Raw genomic sequence first — 24,187 nt, 5'->3', positions numbered from 1 at the left:
AAGTCCTTGGCAATAGTTCTGTCCCTTTTCTTTCTTTCCAGTAGGCTTTTTTTGCTGTAGATGTCAAGATTGCTCTCTGGTGCTGGGAAATATTTCGGTACATGGGCTTGTGGAAGAAAAGGGATCTTTTGATTGTATGTTTTGTGAACTTTTGAAGTTCACAAGATTCTGTATGCCAGCAGAAGACTTGACTCAAAGACCTTCTAGTCCTTAGGAACACCTGTCTAAAAAATCAAACAGCTGTAATAATTCAATTGAATTCCTGCCCCTGAATGTAGTCCTCCTAAGCGAGGCCAGCATTCACTGGAGCGACGTGCAGCACCACATTTTGAGGGCTGTTCAGGGTTAACTACCATTTTCAGGCTCATTTTGTAGAGCAATTTGCCTGATATCTGCCCTGCACACTTAATCTCTATAAACTCTTAGAAGAATTCAGCTACTCCTTGCAGTGGGAGTTTAAACTATTTTCCAGATATGTGCGTTTGCTTAAGATGTAATAGATAGATAAGGAGGGATGTCAAAGATACTTTGAATTATTTTCTCCTGAAAATAGGAGCCCTTCATTCAAGGGAAAAAAAATATAGCAGCAGCAAAACCTTCAAGTTTCTGTCCGGACTGTAAATTAATATATTGAGAAAAATGTGATAGTCTTTCCAAAGAAAAAAAAATAGCAATACCAAAATGTAAGAGAAATGCTTTGTAGTCTTTACAGTGCTTGTATTTTTAGTCAAAACAAACACATTTGTGTTAGGATTGTGGAGGATGCTTGCCAGTCCTGGCATATGGGCAACGTAGGGGCCAGCACTTTAGGAATCAGCTATTTTGCAACACTTGCAACAGCTGGAATATAAATAAATGCAGATATAATAGAAGAACAGTGGAGGAGGCTAAGATTTGTTGATGATTCCTCTGTATTTAGGTGAAATTTGGGCTATGGACACCTTCTTTCTCCTGCTCTGCAAGCTGAAGAGGTTGCATAGCCAACGTTTTGTCCAGTACTGGGGTTGCTCTGGGCCGTCAGGTCCTTCAGGCTGTTTTGCTGGGGAGGTGCTGAGGAGCTGGGACAAGTTCTGTCCACTGCTGCCCAGCACTGAATTTGGGGTGTTTGTGGGGTATTTGCACGCTTCTGCCATGCTGCAAGGACTGCGCAGGAAGCTCCGTGGCAAGCTCCGAAAAGGGCGTGCAGGAATGTGTGTGTATTTGTGCCAAAATCTGCCTTGTGATGGAGGGTGGTGTATCAGCCCAGCACAAGAGCTGGGAATGTGTGTGGGGAAACCAAAACAGAGTTACAGGAACCCCTGGCTTCAGAAGAGTTTGCCGTAAGGATTTAAAAGAATTGCTTCTTTTACAAGTTGGGGCATCTTCAATCTTAACTCTGTCATTTTGTGCAATACTTCTTCGGTTTGAGATTTTTAAGTCTTTGGGGACTGAGCTCTAGCTTGTGTTTCTAATAAGCCCAGAGGGCAGGAAAAATGTGGAGTGTATTAATCATACATCAGATCTTCCCTGCGATGTTTGTTTGGGGGGTTTTGTTTTTTCCCCTGGAGATTTGGGAGGGGAGCATTAGGAGCTTGTCACTACGTTCTCTGGCTTGCTGCTGATTTTAAGTATGTTCATTGTGTTTCTCCTCAGTCTGTTACCTACAGACAGCAGGGCAGGATGAGGCCAAGGGCAAGCTGAAAACAGCAGCTCGTAAAGCAAACTTTGGGTTCGGCCCATTCTTGGTGTGTTTCCTTTTAGACAGATACCTGCCCCAAGGATCTGACGTCCGAGGTTACAGAAAGCACCCCAAAAGGTGACAAAAGCCAAATACACAGGAGTGCTTTGGTTGTTTCCCATTGCTCCAGTGATTCATAGCAGTCATAAATGCAGCGTATGGCTGCCATACATCACGGCAGGGCACAGAGCAGCCAGGGGCATGTTGAGCGAGTCTGGCCCCACATTCATCCTGCAACAACTGGCTGCTTGATTTCCACTCTGGTGAACTGGAGGGAAGATGAGGGATAAAATATTGGGCAAAGAAGCGCTCAGGGCTCAGTAACTGTGCAGAAAGGAAGGACATTTAGCAGTGCCAGGTGAGAGAAAAGACAGACACTGCAGCTCATTTCTGAAGATACTGCACAGAAATCTTTGTTTTGGAATGACAGATAGCATCGGCAGCAACAGTTGAGAGAGCAAAAAAAGCAAGGGAAGAAAGTTCTGTTTTCCAGGCTGTTGGAAACGTGAGACCCTTACCTGCGTGTCGAGTATAACGCAGCGAAGCCGTGGCTGACAAGTGAATAATGCCAATCAGCAGGGAATTAAAATAAGGAAGTTGAACTGTAGCCAAACCAGTGAAAGCTGGTGATGGCTTTTTAAACGTTTCTACTTATAAAGAATACATATTATAATCATAAAGTTTTTACCTTTTCCTCCTCCCTCTTTGACTCGCCAAGCTCCCTCTCTGCTTGCGGGGGAGCAATTCCCTTCCGTAGTCTTCCATCAGCACGTTTGAGCTTTACAGGAAATACTGAAAAAACAGAGCAAGTTTTCCTTCCAAAAAAAGCATTTTAGTGACATTATTGATTGTTTTCGGGGAGAACGGTTGAAGCTAGAAGAGTGGCAGAGTTGTGTGCCCGAGCCATACAGTTCCCTTTCCCCATACTGGCGAAAACCAGATCCGATGAAGCAAAATGATGAGAATTGTAAACAGTCTTCCAACGCACCACGGGTCACCCGCTGTGGTCAATTATAGTTGTGAAGCTGCTGTGTAAGTATCAGATGTTTGGCTATTGCATGGTTTTACTGATCTCAACTCCAAGTGAAAAAAAAAAAAACCCTTGGCGTGACATATCCTATAATTTGCTAAGTTTTCTAACAAGGGTACATTTTGCGTTTCATTTGCACTTTTCTTCTGAAAACCTAAGAATACACTCCCCTCGCTAAAGAACAGAGTAATTAATCATCAGGGCTGTTTGTGAGGGAAAGCCTGGCTGTGGGAACAGAGTCAGAGACAAAATAGAGAATGAAATGTCTATATGCCACGGCTTTCATCACTCAGAGACATCTCCCGTGCACCTTATGTTTTAAAACCATATAAATTTTATTTATAAAGGTATCTTAAAAGAGTGTTTTTTCCATTCCTAAGGTGTGTTTTAACTGAACAGTATTTTCCTGTTGGATATTCATTTTTTTAAAAGATGGCATAAAGCTGTTTGTACTTTTCAGAAGTCTCTCAGAGTAGATCAGTTACACATCTGTTTTCTGCAGGGAAGGCTCTTCCAATTTTGCCTTAATTTCTATCCATTAAAATTATGAAGAGTAATCTAAATAAATGAGAAATATTTTCGAGTGAGAAATCTTATTAAAATACGCCGGCAAGTCTGCATTTTAAATCCAGGTGTTGCGCATCTCGAGATCTGGACGTGCGCAGAATATAAATGTCGATTGGCACACTAAATGTGAAATGCAAGGCAGACACCAGGCGATCCCAAGAGAACTTGGCTTGTTTGATAGCTTTTGATTGCTGACCCTTTTTATCCTTCACCTCTGTGCTTTTAGTTCTCTTGTCCCTGTTGCTGCATCAGATGTCCAGCTCTTTCTCTTCGGGGCTCTCCCCACAAGCCGTATTCCTCTCCCGTGACCCTCCACATGTGCACGTGGTTTGCCTGCGGTTGCTACAACCCTGGGCCTGGAGCCAGGGCTGGGATTACGGCCACTGCTGCTTTTCCATCCCCAGTGTTGAAGCAGGCTATTAGGGAATTTGCCCTGGTACTGCTGTGATGGGAGGGGGAGCCTGGTTTAGCTTGCTGTCTTACGGCCGCGGTGCACAAGACCTTTGGTCCCAGTTTCTCCAGCGTATACCCCCTGCTTTTCGGTTTGATCATGCACGCTGAGCCTGTGTCACCTCTTTTCGCCCAAGGTGGGTGTTTTTGGGTCTGTGCTGCAAGTAGGACTTTTGGACTGGACTCTTTGCAGGCAGGGAGGAGATGGAGGTGAGGCAGGTGGAGGAAACAAGGTGTCTGAGAAACATCTTTTCCCAGGAGTATTGCCTGGCCTTGTGGTCCTTTAAAGCAGTGATGTTTGTGGGGCTGTCTCAAAGCCAAAATAAACAAGGGGTTAAGGCAGCCATTCAGCAGGGGACCTACAATGTTGTATACCAGAACCATTAGTTAGTAGAGTTAGGCACCAGTTACTTTCTGAGCTGGGAAACTCAGCAAGTTCTTCCCTCTGAAGGCACCAGACATCCACCTCCTTCTTAAGGCGTTTTGTAAAGGTATTTTGTGAAGTGCTTCCTTGGCCAGTAAGTGTAGAATTCTCCCCCACGCTTAAAAGGAACGAATAGTAAAACTAACTGAAAAAATACATTTCCTACTGTATCTTCTTTTCAAAGCAAATTGTTGCAAATCCCACAGTCAGAGATAGGATGGAATTTAATTGCCATAAAGAGGTGCAGGCCTACTGCCTCCTGTGGGTCTCCACCTGTGTGTGTCCCAGAGGGATTCGGAGGTGATGCTATGGACAAGCATGGCCATAACTTCCCATTCACAGACCTTGGGAAGGGAGGAGAGTTTGCTGTCCAAGCTGGACTTCAGTGCATCTGTTACTCAAGGATGGTAATGAGCCGTTCGCTCTTGTACATAAGTCCTGTTTCGTAGCATGGCAGTGATTTTGATTAATAAAAGTGTGCCCTCTGTCTGAGCCTGAGGGTTTTGATGGCGTGGCAAAAAAGTGACTTGTCTCTGCATGGATGTGTGTGACGTAAGTTTTTTTTACATCAGTAGCTTCGCTTATGCCCTCCCCCATAAAAATTCACTGCTGTGAGGGCTTCTGCATAGTGGGCTTCTGAAGCTCACGCAGCTCAGTTGTGAGGAGTTGTATTTACAAAAGAAATGCAGTAGATTCATCAATGACACTGCAAGCACATTGACACCGTCCATTATTCTGGCAGTTGTCGCTGGAATTCCCTGTATAAGAAAATCCTATAAATGTATCATCCTTTTCATACCCCATTTTAAAGCCAATCTGTAAGAATTCTGCTGCTGAGATACCATTTTCTATTAAACTCGTATAGTTTTGGAGTAGTTTCTCGAAGGATTCTTTAGAATCCTCTTGACCTCCGCCTTGGACAGTTCTTTGGGATTTTCTGTAATAATTGTCCCTAGGTAACATCATAAGGGACTTGAGGATATTCAGAAGAGTTAATGAGGGTCACTTCTGAGAGCATGAGTCATCTGTGACATTGACTTATAAATGTTTATTGTCTTTGAGCTCTGCACACATGGGCTGCATCTTGGAATGTCCCCAGAAGGATGTGGCGGCGGTGACAGCAATAGTGCCTGAAATTACATGGGGCTTCTCTTTTTTTTTTTTTTATTCACTGTAGGTGTGCTCTGCCTGCCGGACAGCTTGAACCTTCACAAAGACCAGCAGCGATCCAACAAGCCTGGGGAAGTGCAGATGTTCAGCCAGTCAGAGCTAAGGACCATCGAGCAGTCTTTACTGGCTACGCGTGTGGGGAGCATTGCCGAACTCAGTAAGTATGAGGTTGCTTATGATGTTTGGGTTTCTTTCTTCGGGGTAAATCAAAGCCACCTGCATTAACTGGCTGTACAGAGCAGGGGACACGTGTGATATTGAAGGAGGCACTGGGGCTGACCTGAGCCATGTTTATGCTCCATGGCTGATTGGGAAACTGAAGCTGTGAATCCATAGGAGGAAAGAAGTCTTGTGCAGTCTCATAGTGATGGCTACAACTTGTTTGCACACATTGTTCTAATTTTTAAGGTGAGGGATGCTTTATTTCATCTTCCCTATGTTGTGTTTGAGAGCACCTCACAGCTTGGCCAGACTTGTAAATGTCTGACATACTGGTGTTGTGTCTCATTTCACTGGGATGCCCGTTTTGAGATGGGCTGGCAAAAAAGTTGAATGTTTCAATAAATGAGGGTTATGTAGTCACAAATTAAAGTAGAGCTCATTCTGCCTGTTACAGAAGGTTCTTCACTCTTCCTGTCCTCCGGTTTCAGTAAAGGAGGGAAGCTGAAACCTGAACCAGAGCAATTAGCACCTAGAAGATAAATTACTTGTTACTAATCAAAACACCTTTTGAGAGAGGTGATAAGCTACAATATCTGTAAAAATCTGAAATTTTTGATTACAGCACAAATAAATTTACAGTTTTCTGAATACTACCTAGATGTCTTGTTGGCTGAAGGCAAATGCCATGTGCTTCTCCACACAGCATGGAATTTACAGTTACCAGGAGGGTCTTTGGGGGATTTTTTTATGAGGAGAGAAGCCCTCCAATCACATGTTTACAGTACAGTTAGAGATATAAAGTTATGGGTGGGGAAACTTGTATTTTTTTTCCTGAGCTCTATTATGAAATCTTGGGGAGAAACTGCAGTCAAATATAAGAAAATACATGCAGCCCATCTTGCTGTTCTTAATACTGGATTTTGTGTGATGGACATTGTACAGAACACACATTGGGATCGTAGGTGCAATTTCTCAGCCTTTCCTGTAGTGACAGGAGTCTCCTCTGTAGCCATTTCGTATCATCAGGGCTCAGTTTCAGTGCTGTTTATGAACCCTGTGGATTCACCATGAATGTTTGTCTGCAAGCCGCAGTACGAATTTCTGTCTTCAACTTGCTAATTTTCCTCTGTTCTGGTGAAACGTCAACAAGCCAAGAGCACTTACATGCCTTAGCGTGAAGTGTTGCTCAGCCTCTGGAATCAGGTGTTTGGTGTTATTCAAATCAAGTACTTTATGCGTATTTATTTCACACGTGACATACACAACAGTACTTTCCATGTGCCAAGTAAATTATGCATGATACTTCTCTCTCTCTTGAAGTATGTATGGTTGTGTTTTAGTAAGTAAGTAATCTGTGGATATTTCATTTTTATTTTTTATTTTTCATTTTTTTTTGGTATCACTGTATGCAATACAAAAATCAGGATCTTTAGCATCCTCCCCCCACCCCCACTTATTTATTTTTTTTTAATTTCCATTTAAATTTAGAAACCCATCATCTCTAAGTCCCACCTCAGATTCAAGTGCTTGGCGAGTATGGCTTGCTTTGTATATATCTGTTGACTCCAAGCACAGGCAAAACACTTCAGGGTGGCCAACTTGAAGAAAACAGAGCATCAGTGGGAGTTAGATGCAGCTGTCAGAGAGAGCTTGGCACTCTCAGCAGGCTGACAGCTCTCCAGAAAGCCCTCTGGACAACAACTGGGGGCACCTCCCCATCCACTGCAAGCAGATGCATGTCGTGGAAGAAATCGTGGGAGTAGTGGTGATTGGCAAAGCTTGCAAGGCTTTCTGCTCGATCGGATAAAAATCTGTGCTGTGGAACAATGCTGGTGCAGAGTTCAAGCCTTAATCCTGAAGCATCGAGGGGAGCGCAGGGTGTCACGGTGAGCAGAACCTGGTGGATTTAGGGGAAAATCATCAAGTGGAAGGAAAATGAGGGGGCGCAAGGGGGGTTGCTGCTTGTCTGTGCAGCACTTGTGTTTCTGTCGCTGGACTCAGCGCAGGCTGTGACCTGGAGGTTACAGCGAAGCTGTGCCATGGAGGGAGGCTGGGGAGCTGCAGTGTGGGGGAAGGATCGTGGAGCAGTGGGGCTGAGCCAGGGGGGAGCACCTGGGCATCACAGCAGGTCGGCGGGGAAGGAGGAGGAGAAGGAGGATTTATCATTGCCATGGTGGGGGGTGGGAGGTGGTAGAGCCTTAGAATTGGCACCGCAGAGAGAAAAGAGGATGTAGCAAGCTCTGGCATGGAGAAGTGGGATATGAGGGAAGGGTTAGCTATGTAAAAGCCCCCGCTCTTGTGGGGATGAATCAAGGGAATGGGTGAGACTCTGAAATAGGAGGAATTAAGAGGATTGCAGTTGTAAAGAGAAGGAGGAGGTGGAAACCAGGAGCGAGTGGCAAGGACAAAAGCTTGACCTGCTGGAGCAGCAAAGCGAGTAGACCCTGAGCATGTGTCCACATGCAACGTCCCAGGAGCCAGGACTTAATTTCTGTGCTCTTCATAACTGCACAAAAAAACAAGAGCAGAGTGATCTTGCAGTAAAGCAACTTAATTTTATCTCGGAGGGAAGAATCCCAGTAATTCTAATTGAATGAGATTTCCTATAGTTTATCAACATTAATAATTAAAGTGTTGCAAGCATGCAGAATAACTAGAATTAACCAGTGCACGTACATGGAGGAAAGACATCCCTTGCTCTCGGTTCTGCCTGGCATCCTCACACGTAGCAGCGTGACCAGCTGCCGAGCTGCTGGAGACGTGGAGAATGGGAAATCGAATCTGTCCCTTGGAAGACGACAGCTGGCAAGCGGGGCCCGCTTACTGGCTGGCGTCTGTATTTCTGCTCAAATCTGCTCAGTTTCTTCCCAGTCTTTGTCTCTGTCCCAGTTGGAGAATAGGGTGACTTAGAATAAGTGGAAAGCATTGCATGGTGTGGTATCCTCACCTCCTTATGTGGTACCCTCATTCATCTGCTCCCTTCGTGTTCTCTCCCCCACTTATTATTACTCCTCTTTTCTTTCCCTTTTTTTTTCTGTTGAGGACTGATGAGTGGTTATGCAGTAAAAGGGCTGAAGATTTTTCTGGGGAAAAGTCCCACCTTTTGGCTGCAGGAAATAGAGGAAATACTGGTGTCAGTTTATGCTACTTGGTTTGGCTGTATCATTCCTTTAAGCAATACAGAAATCGTCTGGCGTGGCAGACAGGTGCCGTATCTGCTGTTGTACTGATGAAGAACTGCTTCTTAGGATGCTTTCATGAAGGTTTTTGAGGATAAATAATATTAGCATTTGATCGGGTGTGCTGACAACACATTAGAAAAGACCATTTAGGTGGGCTGCATCTCTCCAGGGCGGGACAGAGGCAAGAGAAAAGAGGGAAAAGGTGAGGTGATGAACACAGCTGTAGCGGGATGGTACCACCATCCCTTGCACAGGTGAAGGTTGACCTTCAGTGAGGGGTCCTCAGGTGCAACCAGACTCATGGACACTGCTCTGGTGCCCCCCAGACCCTGCTTGCCCAGGCCTGGTGGCACCTCTGCTGGCATCTCATGGGGTTAGCAGGGTGGAAGCCATGGCGCAGGCACTGTTTGTCAATGGACAACGTAGTGCAGCTCTTCCTAAAACAGGAAGAAGAACTAATGTTGCTGACTTAGGGAAAATCAAAGCAAGGTTTTGTCTCTAGAATACAGGAGGAGAATGTAAATAGAGACCTAATTCTGTAACGCAATTACTGAGGTAATACATGATTCTGAGGAAAAGGCTTGAAAAATTAATGTGAAACCTTATTCATTAAAATATAATGAACATGGCACAAAGTTAAGAAACAACAATAAATTTGGTCTATGTTATATTGGCATTTAGTATTCAGGAATTGTAATTGCCTACTACAGTGTGTTTTAAAATAATGTAATTTCATTTGAAATGCATATTATTTAGAGAACATTGGGAAGAGCTGAAGCACAGCGAAAATAATAGGATTTTAAACAGTAGCCTGACAGTATTTCACTGTTTATTTTTAGAGATGTGTTTGACAAAGCTTTTTTTTTTTTTCCTCCTTCTTCTTCCAATTTTTCCTAGTTTCCTGTGTTTCTAGACCAGACCTGGAGAAAAACAGGAACTGCTCTATTTTTCAGAAAGTTTGGGAAATTCTTCTGGATTTCCAGTTTCTCATTTCCTTCCCCTTCAGACAGGGAAAATGGACAGAACAGATAAAAGGAGGAATATTAGTGAGAGCTCTGGCTGTTGAGAGATCCCGTGATACTGCATTTTGACCTTTGAATTTTTCTCCTAACTTCTTTATGTGCATGTTTGCAATCCACAAACATTTGTTATATTTAACTGCGTAACACTCCCAACGCACCTATTCATCACCCGTCTAAAAATACTGGTGCCAGTTCAGAGACTGGATGCAGAACGGATGGGGCTTACAGCTGGAGGTCTCTGCTGTGCTGGATGAAGAAAGACCCTCCCTCTTGTGTACTCAAAGGTGTGATGAGAAGGAAGAGGAGAGCTTTAGGGTATGCTGGGCACCATCCCCGGCACCAAGAAATGTTCCTCCATCCCTTTCTGCCTTTGGGAGAAGACCGTAAGGCGGAGCTAGGAAAGCTACCCCATGCTGTGGCCATGGGAGAGGCTCCAAAGAACGGTGTTGTCTCTCGAGGGGCACAGAGGACTAAACTGTGGGTTAGGATGCCATCCAAACCATGTCTTCAAGTCAGAGAAGAAGAACATTGCTTTGAGTCCAGAGCTGGGCAGTTCACTGGCTCTCCTGGGTGGGAAGCTGGCCACCCAGTCTCGTGCAAATCATGGTGACTGGTGGTAGTGCGGGCATTATTCTCGAGTGTTAACAGCAATAAGTAGGTGTTTTTATTTCAAACTAGGATAATCTGAATACGCAGATATTACTTAACACTGCTGATCTCAGAGCTTTTTAGCCTTTGAATGATATTTCACTTAAACAGCTCCCAGATCTGACATTCAAGCTGGTATTTCCTCTGCATCACCACTCAAGTCTAAGTGAGGTTTTTCTTTTTGCCACTGGAAAAATGCTGCCCTTCCCCATCATCCTCTCTTTGCCTCCGCAGTGCTGAAGGTATACATTTCCAAAATAACAGAGTCACAGTACATCTTGGCACACTTTAGGGATGAAAGAAAGGGTTACTGCTCAAGTGTAAGTGGAAATGTGCTCGCACATACCAATGCTGTTTTTCATTTCTCCTCGCAGCCCCAGCCAAGGAGATGATGAAAGTCGGCATCTCCTCCCTTGCCTTTTCATCTAGTCTCAATCCTCCACAACTAGCAGGAGGGAGGACTGCAGGAGCCTTACAAATTGATTCATATCCTGTAAATAAGAGGTTAAACAGGGGCTTAGAAGCAAATGCCAGGCTAAAGGTGCTTGCTGGACGGGTGGCATCTGAAACAGCATTGTTGTAAGCGCTGTGCTTATTTACTGCCAGAGCAAAAGCACTGCATGTCAGATACTTTTCTCAGACTAAGCAGCACCAGAGAGCATCAAAACTTTTCCTCTATAGCAGTTACATTCGTGCAGTACAGTGCACAACTAGGCAGGGATATTGACTGAGTCCTGCAATTAAGATAGCAATGCTCCCTGCAGGGTTTGTAGGCTTTGGCCATAGAGCTGGATGTGACAATACAGCCATCACCACTGACAATACAATCATCACCTTGGTGGGTGGGGGATTCTGGAGCTCCAACCCTCCACTACCCTCCTCTGATAGCCCCTGTGTATCAGCTCAGGTCTCCTCCTCATAAATCACCTTCAAGGTATGGACCCTTAAAGCAGCATATTCTCTTAGGCTTGCTGTCATCCCAGCCCGTGCTGTGCAGACCTCAGGCAATCAGCTGGGGCAAGGTGAGCACTCTTCTGCTGGTCTGCTCAGGCATGTGGGACTCTTAATTCAACATTTAAAGACGTGGGTCCAGGTTATGCTAAAGCTACGGTGGTCCAAAAAGACAGAGTGAAAGCTCTGCCTTAGCTTGGCAGATGAGTAGCTCATCTGAGTCAAAGGCTGTTTTGTTTGGAGCTGACATGGTATGAGGGGAATCAAACGTAAACATTATGCTTGCCTCATTGGATAGGAGATTCTCAAGGTAATAGTGTTATTATAGTAGGTATGTGAAGTTGAAAAGGTTTAATTATTATTGCGGCTTTTTTATGGGTTATATCCAATCCTTAATTTCTCTATCTTCAAAGGCTTTGCAAACACTGAACTGCACACAAACACGTACTCTGTCATATAAATAGAACCTTCTTGTGATGGCGGGATAAGCTGAGATAAAAGGTTAAATGATCTGTTGGAGGCCACAGGGGAGCCGCTCTTTGGAAATTGGCTGCTCGTGTCCTGGTCCTGTCTGTTGCTGCCAAATGCAGAGTTTGGGACCGCAAACTCCTTCCTCTGCTTTTCTATTGGAGCGATAAGTGGCTGTTAGGAGATGAAACGATTGCCTGGCATAGCGAGTAACAAATTCACACAGGGGTACAACGCGGGCACCAGAGGCAGGCGGGTATGACAGAAATGGGGAGGTTATTGCAAGGTGAGCTCGATGATGAATCTGCAGCAGGCGAAATATTCCACTGGGTGCACGTTATGGCACCCCAAGTGCACCCACAGCCCCAGGCAGCTGGCTTTTTAATCTATTACATCCTGTATGCCAAGAATAGCATAGCTTCATGTCTGAATATACTCAGTGCTAAGAGCACGCACACGTTAAGGTAGGCGATAGATACTTAGCTGTGCACACCCTCCCTCGCTTTCTGCAGCCTCTTTTCCTGGTGCAGATGGGCCTCGAGTTAACAATACAAAGACCTCCCGTAAATCTTCTGAGGGAGGGTTTTCCTCAAGCAGTTTTTTGTTCAGCTGACTTTGAAACACGCAGCTTGGTGCAGTACCGGAGGCAGAGCAAGCATGGAGGAGCAGTGCAGCTGGAATCAAAAGCGTGTGAATGGCTCGGGCGGCTGGCGGAGCAGATGACTGGAGGCACTCTGCTGTCGTGCAGGAGGCACAGTTAAACCGCTCGTGTTCACCTGCACTCATGCGCTTGCAGGCATACGCCTGGGTGGGCTCTAGCAATACATCACTTCGGTGCAGAAAGCAGATGCAACAGGCAGGCAGAAAGGGGGAGAGACTTCGCTACGGTATGGGAAAGATGCAGGATGCCATGGCTACCAGATAGCAATCAGCCTGAATGGATCTTGGTTTATTATCAGGCTCATCACTCACATTTTCAATACAGTCTCCCCTGAGCAAAAGCCATACATAGATACAAGGTTTTTACACTGAGCTGTGAAGTGAATCCATGTCAAGAAAGTGAATTTTGAATCTGAGTCACGTGCCTGCAACGGGGCAGACTTTGGAAGCTGCTGGCCATGCTGCAGAAGTTGGCATCTGGAGTGCAGCTCTCTGACCAACAATCCCCCTCTTGATGATGTGGACAGATCACAGAAGGGTGGTGACAGATCTGAAGGTCTGTTTCGTGGCTCTGGCCCACTCTGTTGGGAGATCATGTCCATCTGTGTAGCACAGCAACGCAGCAGCACTCGCTGTCCTCAAGCCCTGCTGCAGGGCACGATTCCCCAGAGCAGGCTGCACGCATACCGGAGTCCTGGAGAACTGGAGGGGTGAGCAGAGCACTGTTACCGAACTGGTGGGTGCTGCTGGCAGGAGGCCGTCACGTGGCATGCTAGAAACATGGCCTGCTGCTTTGCACCGTGCCTTAACAGGACAATTTGGGGTCCCTCCCCTGGGCTTTGAAGGAAAGACACAGGCTGAACAAGTGTGTGCCTTGTTATCAGTCTGCAAAAACACTGTTTGCAGGTTGTTTTTAAGGCTTTAGAGCATGTTCTTGGAACAAGAAAAACTTGAGATAGGTGTCATCAGGAGTGGCTCTGTAAGGATTTGTCCACTGTCATTCACCTACCGGTCATGGTTGTGCAAGTCCACGATCAAGTCCATGAAGCCAGACCATAAAATGCTGCAGGAAGCTTCTCAGAAGTGGCTATTGGGCATCTATGATTTCTTCCTTCTTCCTCCTCTGTTTTCCTTCTTTTTTTCCCATTGTCTATTACAAGATTTGAAATTGATATGTTATTTTGTAAGCATTGGGCTCTGAAATAATCACAGCACTGAGAGCAGCTTTTACTGGAGGCAAACGCAGGCAAAAAAATGCTTAGCTGATTACTGTCAGGAGGGCTTGGGCAGCCGGGTTGTGTGCTGTGGGTTGCTGAACGTACCACCCCCATGCAGCTGAACTTGCCCTGTCACATCACATCTTCGGCTTGAAGTCAGTGGAGCTGTTCCTTAAATATTCAGTATGGCCTTAAACCAGGCCCGTGTCACAGCACGCGCCTCACGTAATGCTCTGAATCTTTAAATCGAATGTATGTGGTCTTGCCTTCCTAAAAAGCTCTGAATTGACAGCAGCAGCGACAGGCCATTCCTCTCGTGGTCGTGGGAGGGATGAAATGCTGGAGGCTTTGCTGCAGGCTCGTGTGGTGCTGGTTTCTCCCGTCCTTTGCTGGCAGGTATGTCCAGCACCTTGTTTCTCCTCAGGGCTGCCTAGCTCCAGCCCGAGGCCTGCCCCTGTCTTTGCTGTCTCCCAGGCTTCGGCAGCACAAACATCCTCCCTCACGAGCCTGCCTGCCTCACTGCTCATCTCCTCGGCCATCCCACGCGATGTGATGTCTTCCTCTCCACGCCTCTGCCAGCAGAACAGTTTGTGCGGCGGCTCGTTTGGCTCGTGCTGCGTAAATTGTGGAAATGTTTATTTGGTTTAAATTAAAACGACAGTAACATTGGCAAAGGTTTTCATCAGGCAGTTGGGTTCCCCGGTCTGCTCCTCAGATGGGTTGCGGGCTGTGGTACAGGGGCAGGAATGAGCACAGGGGACCTTGAGGCATGAATCCTCGCCAAGCCCCCTGCGTTGTGACACCAGAGCCATCGGGAGAGGGATTGCTGGCATTGCAGGATCAACTCCCCTGTTGGGATTTTTATTTTCATTTTTTTTGGAATGATGCCCTCAGGAGTTTATTGGCCTTTTGGATGCACTCAGCTGATACAGTTGGGATATACTGCGAGGGCCAGAAAAGGTGTGCTTTGTTCTTGACAGAAGCTGCCAGTCTCACATGTACCTATCAGGAGCTGAAGTTAAAACTTGAAAAGCTGCAGGCTGCATAAGCACATGGGAGCCAGCGACGCTGTGAGCAGGTAATCTCGCCTTGAAGAGCACTGCTGTAGCTGTAAAGAGCAGAGCCGGCTGACACAATGATGAATGCAGGGTTTCCCTTTCTATAATTGGCCTCGAATTCAAGGTTACCCTCGGTGTTCAGGTATATTACAGCTTTTACAGCTGGTAAGGAGGGTGTTTATCAACGTGGAGGCGAGGCTGGGTTTTGCAGATGAGGCTTGAGCTGGCTGAGCAACTGCTGGAGACCAGACCAGGAGCCCCACCAGGGAGCTGGTTTCATGTGCATGGGCTTCAGAGCGCCCTGGCCAGAATCAAGAAGGGTTTCAAGATCAGAGGATAAAGCAACTAAACTTTGTGTATTCCTTGTTGGAAAAAAACAGAGAAGCAAAAGCACCTTAGCAAGGAGGAACAGATACATCAAAATGTGTTGGGGTCTGAAACAAGCAGCACACGTGCATCTCAAACCAGTTGTTACGCTCCCCTACACTTTAGAGGCTATGCATAAGTATTGCTGTACAGTGCACGCACGCCTGCCAGCTCCATCCTTGGCTCCGATGAGCAAAGACCCCATCTCTGCCCTGAAGATTTGGCGCTGTAACAGGATGTGGCTGGAGGAGGAGAAAGGCGCTGGGGGGTGCGGTTGTTGCTGCAAGGTTACACAGCAGAATGAAATAGAAACCTGAGATTCCTGTCCTCTGTTTGGTGCTTTGCCTGTTAGACAGCAAGATCATAATGTGGCTTTTTCTGCTTGCTTACTGCCCTCTCTGAAGCTCAGTGCTTTATAGATATTGATTATTTAAGCCTTGAGTTGTCTCCGATAGAGGAATGTTATAATAATTGTTGGTAGAGCCTGTATTTCAAGTGTAACCAGAGATAACATAGCAAAGGGAAAAGCAAGATCTAAGCCAATCAATTCTTGGTATAATGTAATTAAATGATGCTTTATACATAAGAAGCATTAATTGAGCTTTAATGGCATGAATTGGTTTGACTTCCTTCAGAAGCAGTTAAGGAAATACAGAAATAAAAGGATGAACTCCTGGTCGTATTGAAATTGATTGGAGTTTTGCCATCGATTCCAGTGAGTCTCAAGTTCTTCCAGCCTTGCATCAGCAGCGATGCTGAGCTGGCTGCCCTGCGCACGTCATTCTTTCTGCTGCTCCTCCTTACTCACCGTGCTGTTTCCCCCAGTGCTGGATGTGTCATACAAGTCGCATTGCCCTGGCACTTGATGAGGAATGTGGGTGAAGTAATGTTGCTGACTGAGCCTTGGCCTAAACTGTGTCCTGATTTTATTTATCTTTTGGTACAGAAACCAGAGGAGTTCTCTGATGCATACCATCCCAATCCACTTAACTAAGACTGGTCATGTGCTTAACCATAACCACATGCTGCATTGCTTTGGTGCCTTGGGTCTGAAAAGACTGAATTTAGTGCAGCTCTTTTTTCTGCTTTTGCAATTATTGCTAAACCTGGATGTTGCACTTAGCATTTCTACACAATCTTTATTCCTTTTGCAGAAAAAGAAGAGTTTACTTCTGCTCTTAGTGATGTTGCTAGCAGTTGAATGTCCCCGTGTGTGTCTTGGCAATGCACTTTCTGCTGTGACAGAATGGGATGAGCGATCGCTGTCCCAAACTTTCCTGCTGCTGCTGTTCGATTTTGAGCAGGACTGTTTAATCATCTCAGAGGCACATCTGTTTCTGTCAGGGACCCGATTCTTCAAGCTTTCCCCATGCACAGCTTCTCTTGGAAATTATGAGCATGCACGGCTGCAAGATTGGTCCTATCATGACAATTTCCTGGCAGGGGGAAAAGGCAGAAACTATTTTTAAATGAAAGCTTTGAATCAGAAGAATATTGCAGAGTGCAGCAAAAATTGTGTCAAAACCCTGAAATCATGGACTCGGCAGTTTTCTCATGCCAGTGGTTTTCTCTGTTCATGGTTTTAAGACTGTGTTTTTGGAGGATTGGGCTGAACATTTTTCAGTGAGATGTTTCTGTTCTCCCTGGTGCACATTATGTCAGCAACAGCAGCAGCATTCCCTGTGTAAGTCAGGCTGGAGAGAGAGGATGCACTGTGATGTGTTAACAGGGGTGGGACTTTGGGAAAAACAAAACAAAACAAAAAAAAACAACACAATTTTGCTCTGCCTTGCACATAAGCAAAATGGTTCTTGAAGTTTGTCTGTAGGCTCATTGTTCAGCTTTTTTGTTGTTGTTTTGGTTTGTTTTCAGATTTGGTGTTATGTTCCTACCTCAGTGTATGTTTCCAACTTTTCCTTCCAAGTTTCAGTGCTCAGGGGTCATTTGAGAAAACTAAATAAAAGAAAGTGTGCGACTTTTTCTTAGAACAGGAAAATTATGCCTTCTTTTCCCTATCACTTGCTTTTGTATAGCTCAAGAATGACCCAAAGGGCTTTTGCTAAGATTTTCATTTAAAACAAACCATCTGATTTGATCAGAAATCATTATTTTCCCCCAAAGAACTTTTGGAATGATTTGAACATGTGAAAACAGGCAGTTTATGACCAAAATTGTTTTGCTGCCTTTTATATAGTGGTCACTAGACAGCTAACATCGTAAAATCCACTGCCTCGGAGGGACATCTTTTAGCTAATTAGTTACAAGCAGTATGGTGCTTAGAGAGTCAGTGCTCCTGCCTCTACATTTGCCTGCTAACCTGATCTCATTTGCTGGGTCTGCTGATCACGGTCTGCATATTGCAGCTTATTTCCCTTACCTGTAATGCGAAGAAACTTTCAGCTCCACATAATGATAGAGGGAGACAATGAGCATCTTTCTGATGGGCCATTTTCTGTTCCCTGGCCCCCTGAACAGCTCAGGTGAGCCAACGTCTCAGATTTCCTGTTCTGCTAACATTATGAAGTTTCCTAGACCAGCCTGGGCTTAAAAATTGTAATTTTGGTTTGCACATTTCTGATGATACCATCTGAAGCCTCATTTTTCGGAGCCGTGGGACCAGCTTGGCTCACAGGTCCATCCAAAGGTCCCTCCTTGTTTTGGGGGCAGCAACCACCCCTACAGGGTAAGGGGCTGGGATTTGGGCAGGCACCCAGGGGAACATGCTGGGATGTGTGTGGCTGCCCCAGGATTTCCCTGGCACTATCTAACCACGAGAATGCAGCCTTTGGTGCCTCTCCGCATTGTCCCCACTGCCAGGAAATGACTGGCTTGGTAGATGCAGGGAGAGCAGCAGATACTGGCTGCCTGGACTTTGGGGAGGCCTTTGGCACTGTCCCCCATAAGATTCCCATAGAGAAGCTGTTGATGGATGGGCTGGATGAGCAGAGAGTGCAAGGTGGGTGGAAACTTGCTGAGCAGCCAGGCCTAGAGTGCGGTGATGAGTGGTGCAAGGTCTAAATGTTATCCCAGGCCATGTTAGGGAAAGCGCAGCCAGCGGAGGAGGGAGGCGCTCCTTCCCTGTGCTCGGCGCCGGTGAGGCTGCACCGGGAGTGCTGGGCCCAGCTCTGGGCTCCCAGGAATGTGCTGGGGAGAGGGGACAGCGAAGGGCCAGGAAGGTGATGGAGGAATGGGAGCACTTCTCCTGTGAGGGGCTGAGAGAGCTGGGACTGGTCAGCCTGGAGAAGAGGAGGTGCTGGGGATCTCATCGGTGTGTGCAGATCCCTGAGGGGAGGCCACAGAGAGGCCGGGGCCAAGCTCTTCTCTGTGGTGCCCGGTGCCAGGACAAGAGGCAGTGGGTGCAGACAAGCACAGGAGGTTGTGTCTGAGCATCAGGAAGCACTGTGGTGGTGACAGAGTACCTGCACGGGCTGCCCAGAGAGGCTGTGGACTCTCCCTGCCTGGAGACCTCTAAAAGCTGCCTGGACGTGGTCCTGGGCAGCCTGCTCTGGGTGGCCCTGCTGGAGCAGGGCTTGGACCAGATGGCCTCCAGAGGTCCCTTCTGACCACAACCATCCTGTGATTCTGCAATTTTGTGGACTATGGTGTTCTGGTAGCCTCCAAGGGCTGCCTGTAGGTAGCTGTGACTCAGACCCCGGTGTACCAGTTCTGGGCAGTCCTGAGATGGGCCAGCCTTTGGGTGCTTAGAGTCATTGAACACACTGTGTTCACAGAAACATGTCCCTGCAGGCCTTTGGGGGCTTGTCTGCAGCCCAGGTATGTCACCACACTGTGTAAACAACCAGGCCATGTCAGAACTGGCGATTAATAATGAATGCACAGGATCCTGTTCTACCTTTTACTGTTTACATACCTGAGGTTAAGTGGCAGGGGAAAACAGCCTGTTGCATCTTTTGGTTTGAAAATTTGGGAGAAAGGCAGTAGTGTGAAGGAAGGAGAGAGATAAAAGCTTGGTGCTCACCCAGGTCTTGCTTTCCAGGTGACCTGGTGTCCCGAGCCATGCACCACCTCCAGCCACTCAATGCCAAGCAGCACGGGAATGGCACGCCGATGCACCAGAAGCAGGGATCGCTCTACTGGGAGCCTGAGGCTTTGTACACCCTCTGCTACTTCATGCACTGCCCGCAGATGGAGTGGGAGAACCCAAATGTGGAGCCGTCCAAAGTCACGCTGCAGACTGAGAGGTAAGAGCCACCTCATGGTGTATTTAATATCTTTGTGAAGACGTTTCGCTGAAAAATCAGCGTTGCTGGCTAATTGCTAATTACAGCTTGTGCATAGGAGGCTGCAGAGCAGTCTGTTTTGGTTTGGGATCACCTTTTTGAAATTCGTTTCTCTTGCTGAAGTGCTCCATGGCTGACCCAATATATATCAAAAGTGACACCCAGTGGCTACATACAGCAAATTGATTCCAGATGTGCACTTGGTAGAGATTTCCGTTTTCTTTCTTTGTTGCTCAGCTATTCTGTGTTTTGGAAAAGAAAATGAGAACTTCTATTTCGGGCCTAGCAGGTTTGGGTTTAAATGTGTTTTTCTACACATTAATAGGGTCTGACAGCTGTGATTTGGGAAGTGGAAAATGAATAGAGTACTGTGCAGCAAGAAGGAGTTGTTAAAGATGCAGGCCCCCAGCTATGCCAGGTGCCCAGGCGTGATGAGTACCCAGTGCAGGAGTAACCCGGGGGCTGCGAGCCCCTGCCTGGCTGGTGAGGCGTCCTGCTCAGGACATGGCCAGATCTGGCTCTGCTGCTTTTATCCACCCTTTAGTGACAAGCAGGGCAGGGGAGGCAATTGTGAGGCTTCGTCCTGACTCAAGGTCTTCTGTAAGGTGAGGAGGAGATGCTGCTGAAACCAGTGAGGGGTGACCAAATGCCCATGGGCATGCAGGGTGCCTGGCACAGGGCAGCTGATCCCCTGGCTCAGAGGGCAACAGCCGCTTAGCATTGAGGCACATCAGAGGGCAACCAGGACAGCTTTCCAGCCAAGTAAATAAAGTCATCTTGTCAAAAACCCAGCAGCCTCTCTAGTAATGTGAGCCAAGCTCTGCCTCTGCTTGTGGCCTGAGGCATGTCATGCTATTTCCCTGCCCAAAACCAGCAATCACCACTAAGGAGATGAGAAGAGTGACCAGTGCTTGGAAAGCAGTGGATATTCATTTTCACGATGTGTATCATGGTGGTGCAAATGCAAGCTTCTTTTTGAAGCTGAACTCCACATTTATGTCCTGATGTATATATCACGCTGTATTTGTGAGCCAAACTCTGATTTGCACACATGCCCTGACAGCCACATGTACGGGGCTTGGTTATTGTTTCACTGTGAGGTTTGCATCTTAAAAGCAGCATTTGAGAATGTCATCATATGTATAATTGTGAGCGGTATATAATATGATATCTTCAGTGAAATATTTTTATATTGATTCATAGAAAATCATGCAAGATGAAACTCTGGTGTTAATGATGTTACTGGGAACTTTGCCATTTTCCTTCAGATGGCATTTTGTTTCTTTCCCAGTTTGGGTCACTCAATGAGCGTGGTTTTTGCGTTTTGCTCTGTTTCCCAAGTACAAAAAAAAAAAAAAAAAAAAAAAAAAAAAGCAGGAAAGTTACAAAAATCCAGAATTTTCATGTCTTTAAAATTATTTTTTCATGTATTTAAGATTATTTGTAATTTCATGATTTGTTAGCCAACCTTTCCATAGTAAAAGGACTAACTCGTGAGCAATAGAGTTTGTGGTTAGTACTAAACTAAAAGTGGTAACTGATATTAGAAAATATCCTCACCTGATTTGTAGTCCTCATCTGTGGGAGTAATGCCATTGCGACCAGTGGGATTATAAAAGTGAATAACAATGAGGCTCTGGTTTTGTAAGATTTCTAAAGACTTCCCCGTGGAAAGAAAAAATGGCAAGAATATTTGAAAAATCTCTTCTAGCATTTGCTTTACTAGGTTTTCCTTCTTCTGAGGTAGTCTTAATATATCTTGTCTTGGTGAGTGCAATTGAAATACTGATTATATAAAGCCAGATGCAATTTTTCTTCTTTACTTTATTACGAATATTCAGTTTGGCAAGAGATCTTCCTTTGGAAGGCCGGTTTAACAACTGTGCTGTGTGGTTTAGGGCCAAAGTAAGTACTCGGTGTTATTGCCAAGAGTTTGTGGTCAACTTTGGAAGGAACAGATACTCCTTCTGTTGCCTAATCAAACATGCGTTAGTACTTAGTGCTGGAAAACACAAGTGGAAGTGATGCAGGTTTAAACGCGTGCCTAGATGTTTCCACTGGATGTGCTCTGTATCATGCCTCACTAGCTGGATGCAAGCGTCCTGTGCTGCCCAGGAAGGAGTCTGTTTCAGCTGACTTCTATTTAGTGCTCTGAGAAGCCTCCCTTCGTATTTTCTGTCAAGGGTTATTGGTGCTGTTCCGTATATGCAGCCATGCTTTATGGTCCGTGACTTATTTCTGGTGTTTTTGGTTTTCGTGATGGGTTTTTATGCCTTATGAGGGAGCGGGTTTGTTAAACATGACACTTTTATATGCAGAATATTTGGAAGCTTTATGCTTTATATCTGTTCCCTATTCCCTCTCATCTTCTCAGGCTGTGACAACGACTTTTATATTGGAAAAGCACAGAGAGAAGGAAGGCAGTCTAGGCGATTTCCCCCTTCCCAGGCCTCTCTCGGTCCCTGCTGGTGCTGAGAAGCCATAAACCGAGTGGATCTGGCCATAGACAGTATTTCCGTGGAACAGGGGCTGTCCTTAGCTCATGTAAGGACAACTTTGCTACCGTTTTGGCCTCCTCCTCTGACCATGCATGCCTAGGCTGCAGAGGGTTGCGGAGTGTGACCGGAGAGCTCCCCCAGTGCTTTCAGGTCTTGGTGACCCCACGGGAGCTGCTCCTGTCCTTCCCACCCATCTCCAGTCCACCTGGACTTGGGCTCTGAACCAGAGCTGAGTTAGGGAGCTGCAAAGGCTCTGCGTGTCCTTCTGCAGCAGCTGGGTACGGGAGGAAAGCTGGAGCACAATCCCTACAGCTGGTGCAGTGGTAGGCCTGCCTAGCTTAGCGCTTTCTAGCACAAAAAAATCCGTACCTCCTGCAAAGTTTCCTGGGATGCATAAAATGGGATGTTTACCTTTGAATAAATCCAGCGCTCGCTTCTAGGGAGGATTTTCTAGGGAGCATTTCTCAGCGTTTGCTCTTCATGGAGGCAAAGAAATAAGAATGCGGTGTATTTATAACAGTGGTTATCTGTACATAAAATAAAAGGGGGAAATGGTTATGCAGTGAAGCTGGGGGAAGGGGAGACGGCTGCTTTCATGGGGGGAGGTGGAAAGTGGCCAGGATTTCTCAGCAAATCTGGAAAAGATTCCCCGCTTCCTCAACTCCAGTAAACCCAACCAGAAGACAGATGTGTGACATCCCCCGCCCCCTCCAAATTCATGTGCTTCTTTCAATCTGATCAGTTTTCAATAAACTCTGTGCCTTTTTGGCCGTGCTGCTGGCACAAGCACAAGCCAGTCCTGCTGGGATGGATTATCTGATGGCCCCAGGTACCATGTAGATAGCTCTTTTGGCAAGCGTGGAGGTACAAGAGAGGATTTGGACCTGTTTGTGGGGTCCACTGTCTCTCATGGATCCAGCCAAGATGCAACGGAGACATTAGTCTTGTGCCAGGTGCTGTCTGTGAAACCAGTGCTCCCCTGGTACCTCCACCTGCGGGTGGCTGCAGATTATTTAGGTTTGTTCATTCTTCTGCTCTTCTGGGAATTAAAAAAAAAAAAAAAAAAAAGAAGGAAAGAATTGTCAATTAGACCTCTGTTGCCAAGATTTCTTTCTAGCTTGCTGCTTCTGGTTTAATAAAAGGATCTGTCCCGTGGCTGTGTTTTGCTTCTCAGCCTCTATAACACTTCCAACATTTTTGCAAGTAATTTCTTAAGCACCGGAAAACACAGAATCTGCAGTTGCAGATTTGTGCAGCGCTTTTTTCCTTAAGTGGTTCCTTACCCACTTTTACCCACAGCTGTATTGACAAAGCCCTCATTACTTCCTAACTCTCCATGTTCCCCATTAACAGCTCCTTGAGAAGCGGTGGCTCAGCAGCGCAGCCCGGCCAGCGCCACCCATTAATTCTGCTCACGCGGCAGCGAAGCTCCTTCCCCAGCGTTTCCTCCGCCTCTCCGCCTTGGATGAGCACTAACTCCCTCTGCCACCCGGCAGCCTTTGCCTTTTCCCCTCGAGTCTTCATTGAGTTGATGGATATGTGTCTGGTTTTAACCCTCTTCCCACTTGCCTTCACCACTTCTTCCCTGAACGCCAAGCAATCCCTTACGAAACACCCAGGGGCTGCTGCTTGCTTTTCATCTTTCTGCCTGCCTTGCATGTGCACACACACAGATACACACTTGTCTGCCTGTACACATGTGAAAACTGTAGTCTGTAGTTGGCTGTGACCAGCAGCAGGGGTTCAGGTTGTTGGCTGAATTCTGTTTTCATGCCTTGGGTAGTTATTAGTGTACCTGGCTAATTGACATGATGCGATCTCCTTAATTGGAGGAGTGGTCTGCTGCTATAGTATAACCTGCGCTCATACAAAGCACCTTGAGAAGTGGTGCAGCTGTGTCTGTAGCACAGACAAGGGCCACAGAACCATGTCAGTGAGAGGGTAGCTGGGGAAACGTGCCCCTGGGGTGAGCTGTGGGGCGGTACGAACTCCATGGGTAGGCCACTCTCCAGCAAAGCCAGCAGAATGTGACTGATCAGGAAGGCTGCTGAGTAACAGGTAAAGTGCAAGCACTGCACCTCTCCCTGAGACCTGGGCATGTGGAAGTCCAGGTATGAAACCTGCTCACCCTGCAGTCTGTACGTGCAGAAGGCATTGCATGTGCTTGATGTGCCAGTGTGGCGTAACCCTATCTAACCCCAGCAGGTTTTATCCGCCATTTAACTGAAAACTTCAGATGTAAAACTGCCCTCACTGCACTTGAGTTAACACCATGGTTGATTTCTCTGGGAGCCACTGAGAAGGAATCCCGAAGTCATCCTTTCGGAAATCCTCTAGCTTTGCATCCTGAATACCA

General features: G+C 46.4%; 1 protein-coding gene across 3 annotated transcripts in view; it reads left to right on the top strand.

The window, feature by feature from the left end:
- BTBD11 (BTB domain containing 11) overlaps positions 1-24,187 on the top strand; it is a 169,325-nt gene that overhangs the window by 86,087 nt on the left and 59,051 nt on the right. For all 3 annotated transcript variants that reach the window (XM_035340771.1, XM_035340762.1, XM_035340754.1), the window contains exons 2-3: positions 5,366-5,515; positions 19,090-19,294. In XM_035340771.1, the coding sequence (XP_035196662.1) occupies positions 5,366-5,515; positions 19,090-19,294 (355 nt within the window). The remainder of the gene's footprint in view (positions 1-5,365; positions 5,516-19,089; positions 19,295-24,187) is intronic.

This window comes from Oxyura jamaicensis, chromosome 1 (genome assembly GCF_011077185.1).
Source record: "Oxyura jamaicensis isolate SHBP4307 breed ruddy duck chromosome 1, BPBGC_Ojam_1.0, whole genome shotgun sequence".
Taxonomy (NCBI): Eukaryota; Metazoa; Chordata; class Aves; order Anseriformes; family Anatidae; genus Oxyura; species Oxyura jamaicensis.
Note: the sequence above shows the minus strand (reverse complement) of the source record. Positions and strands in the feature narration are given on the sequence as shown.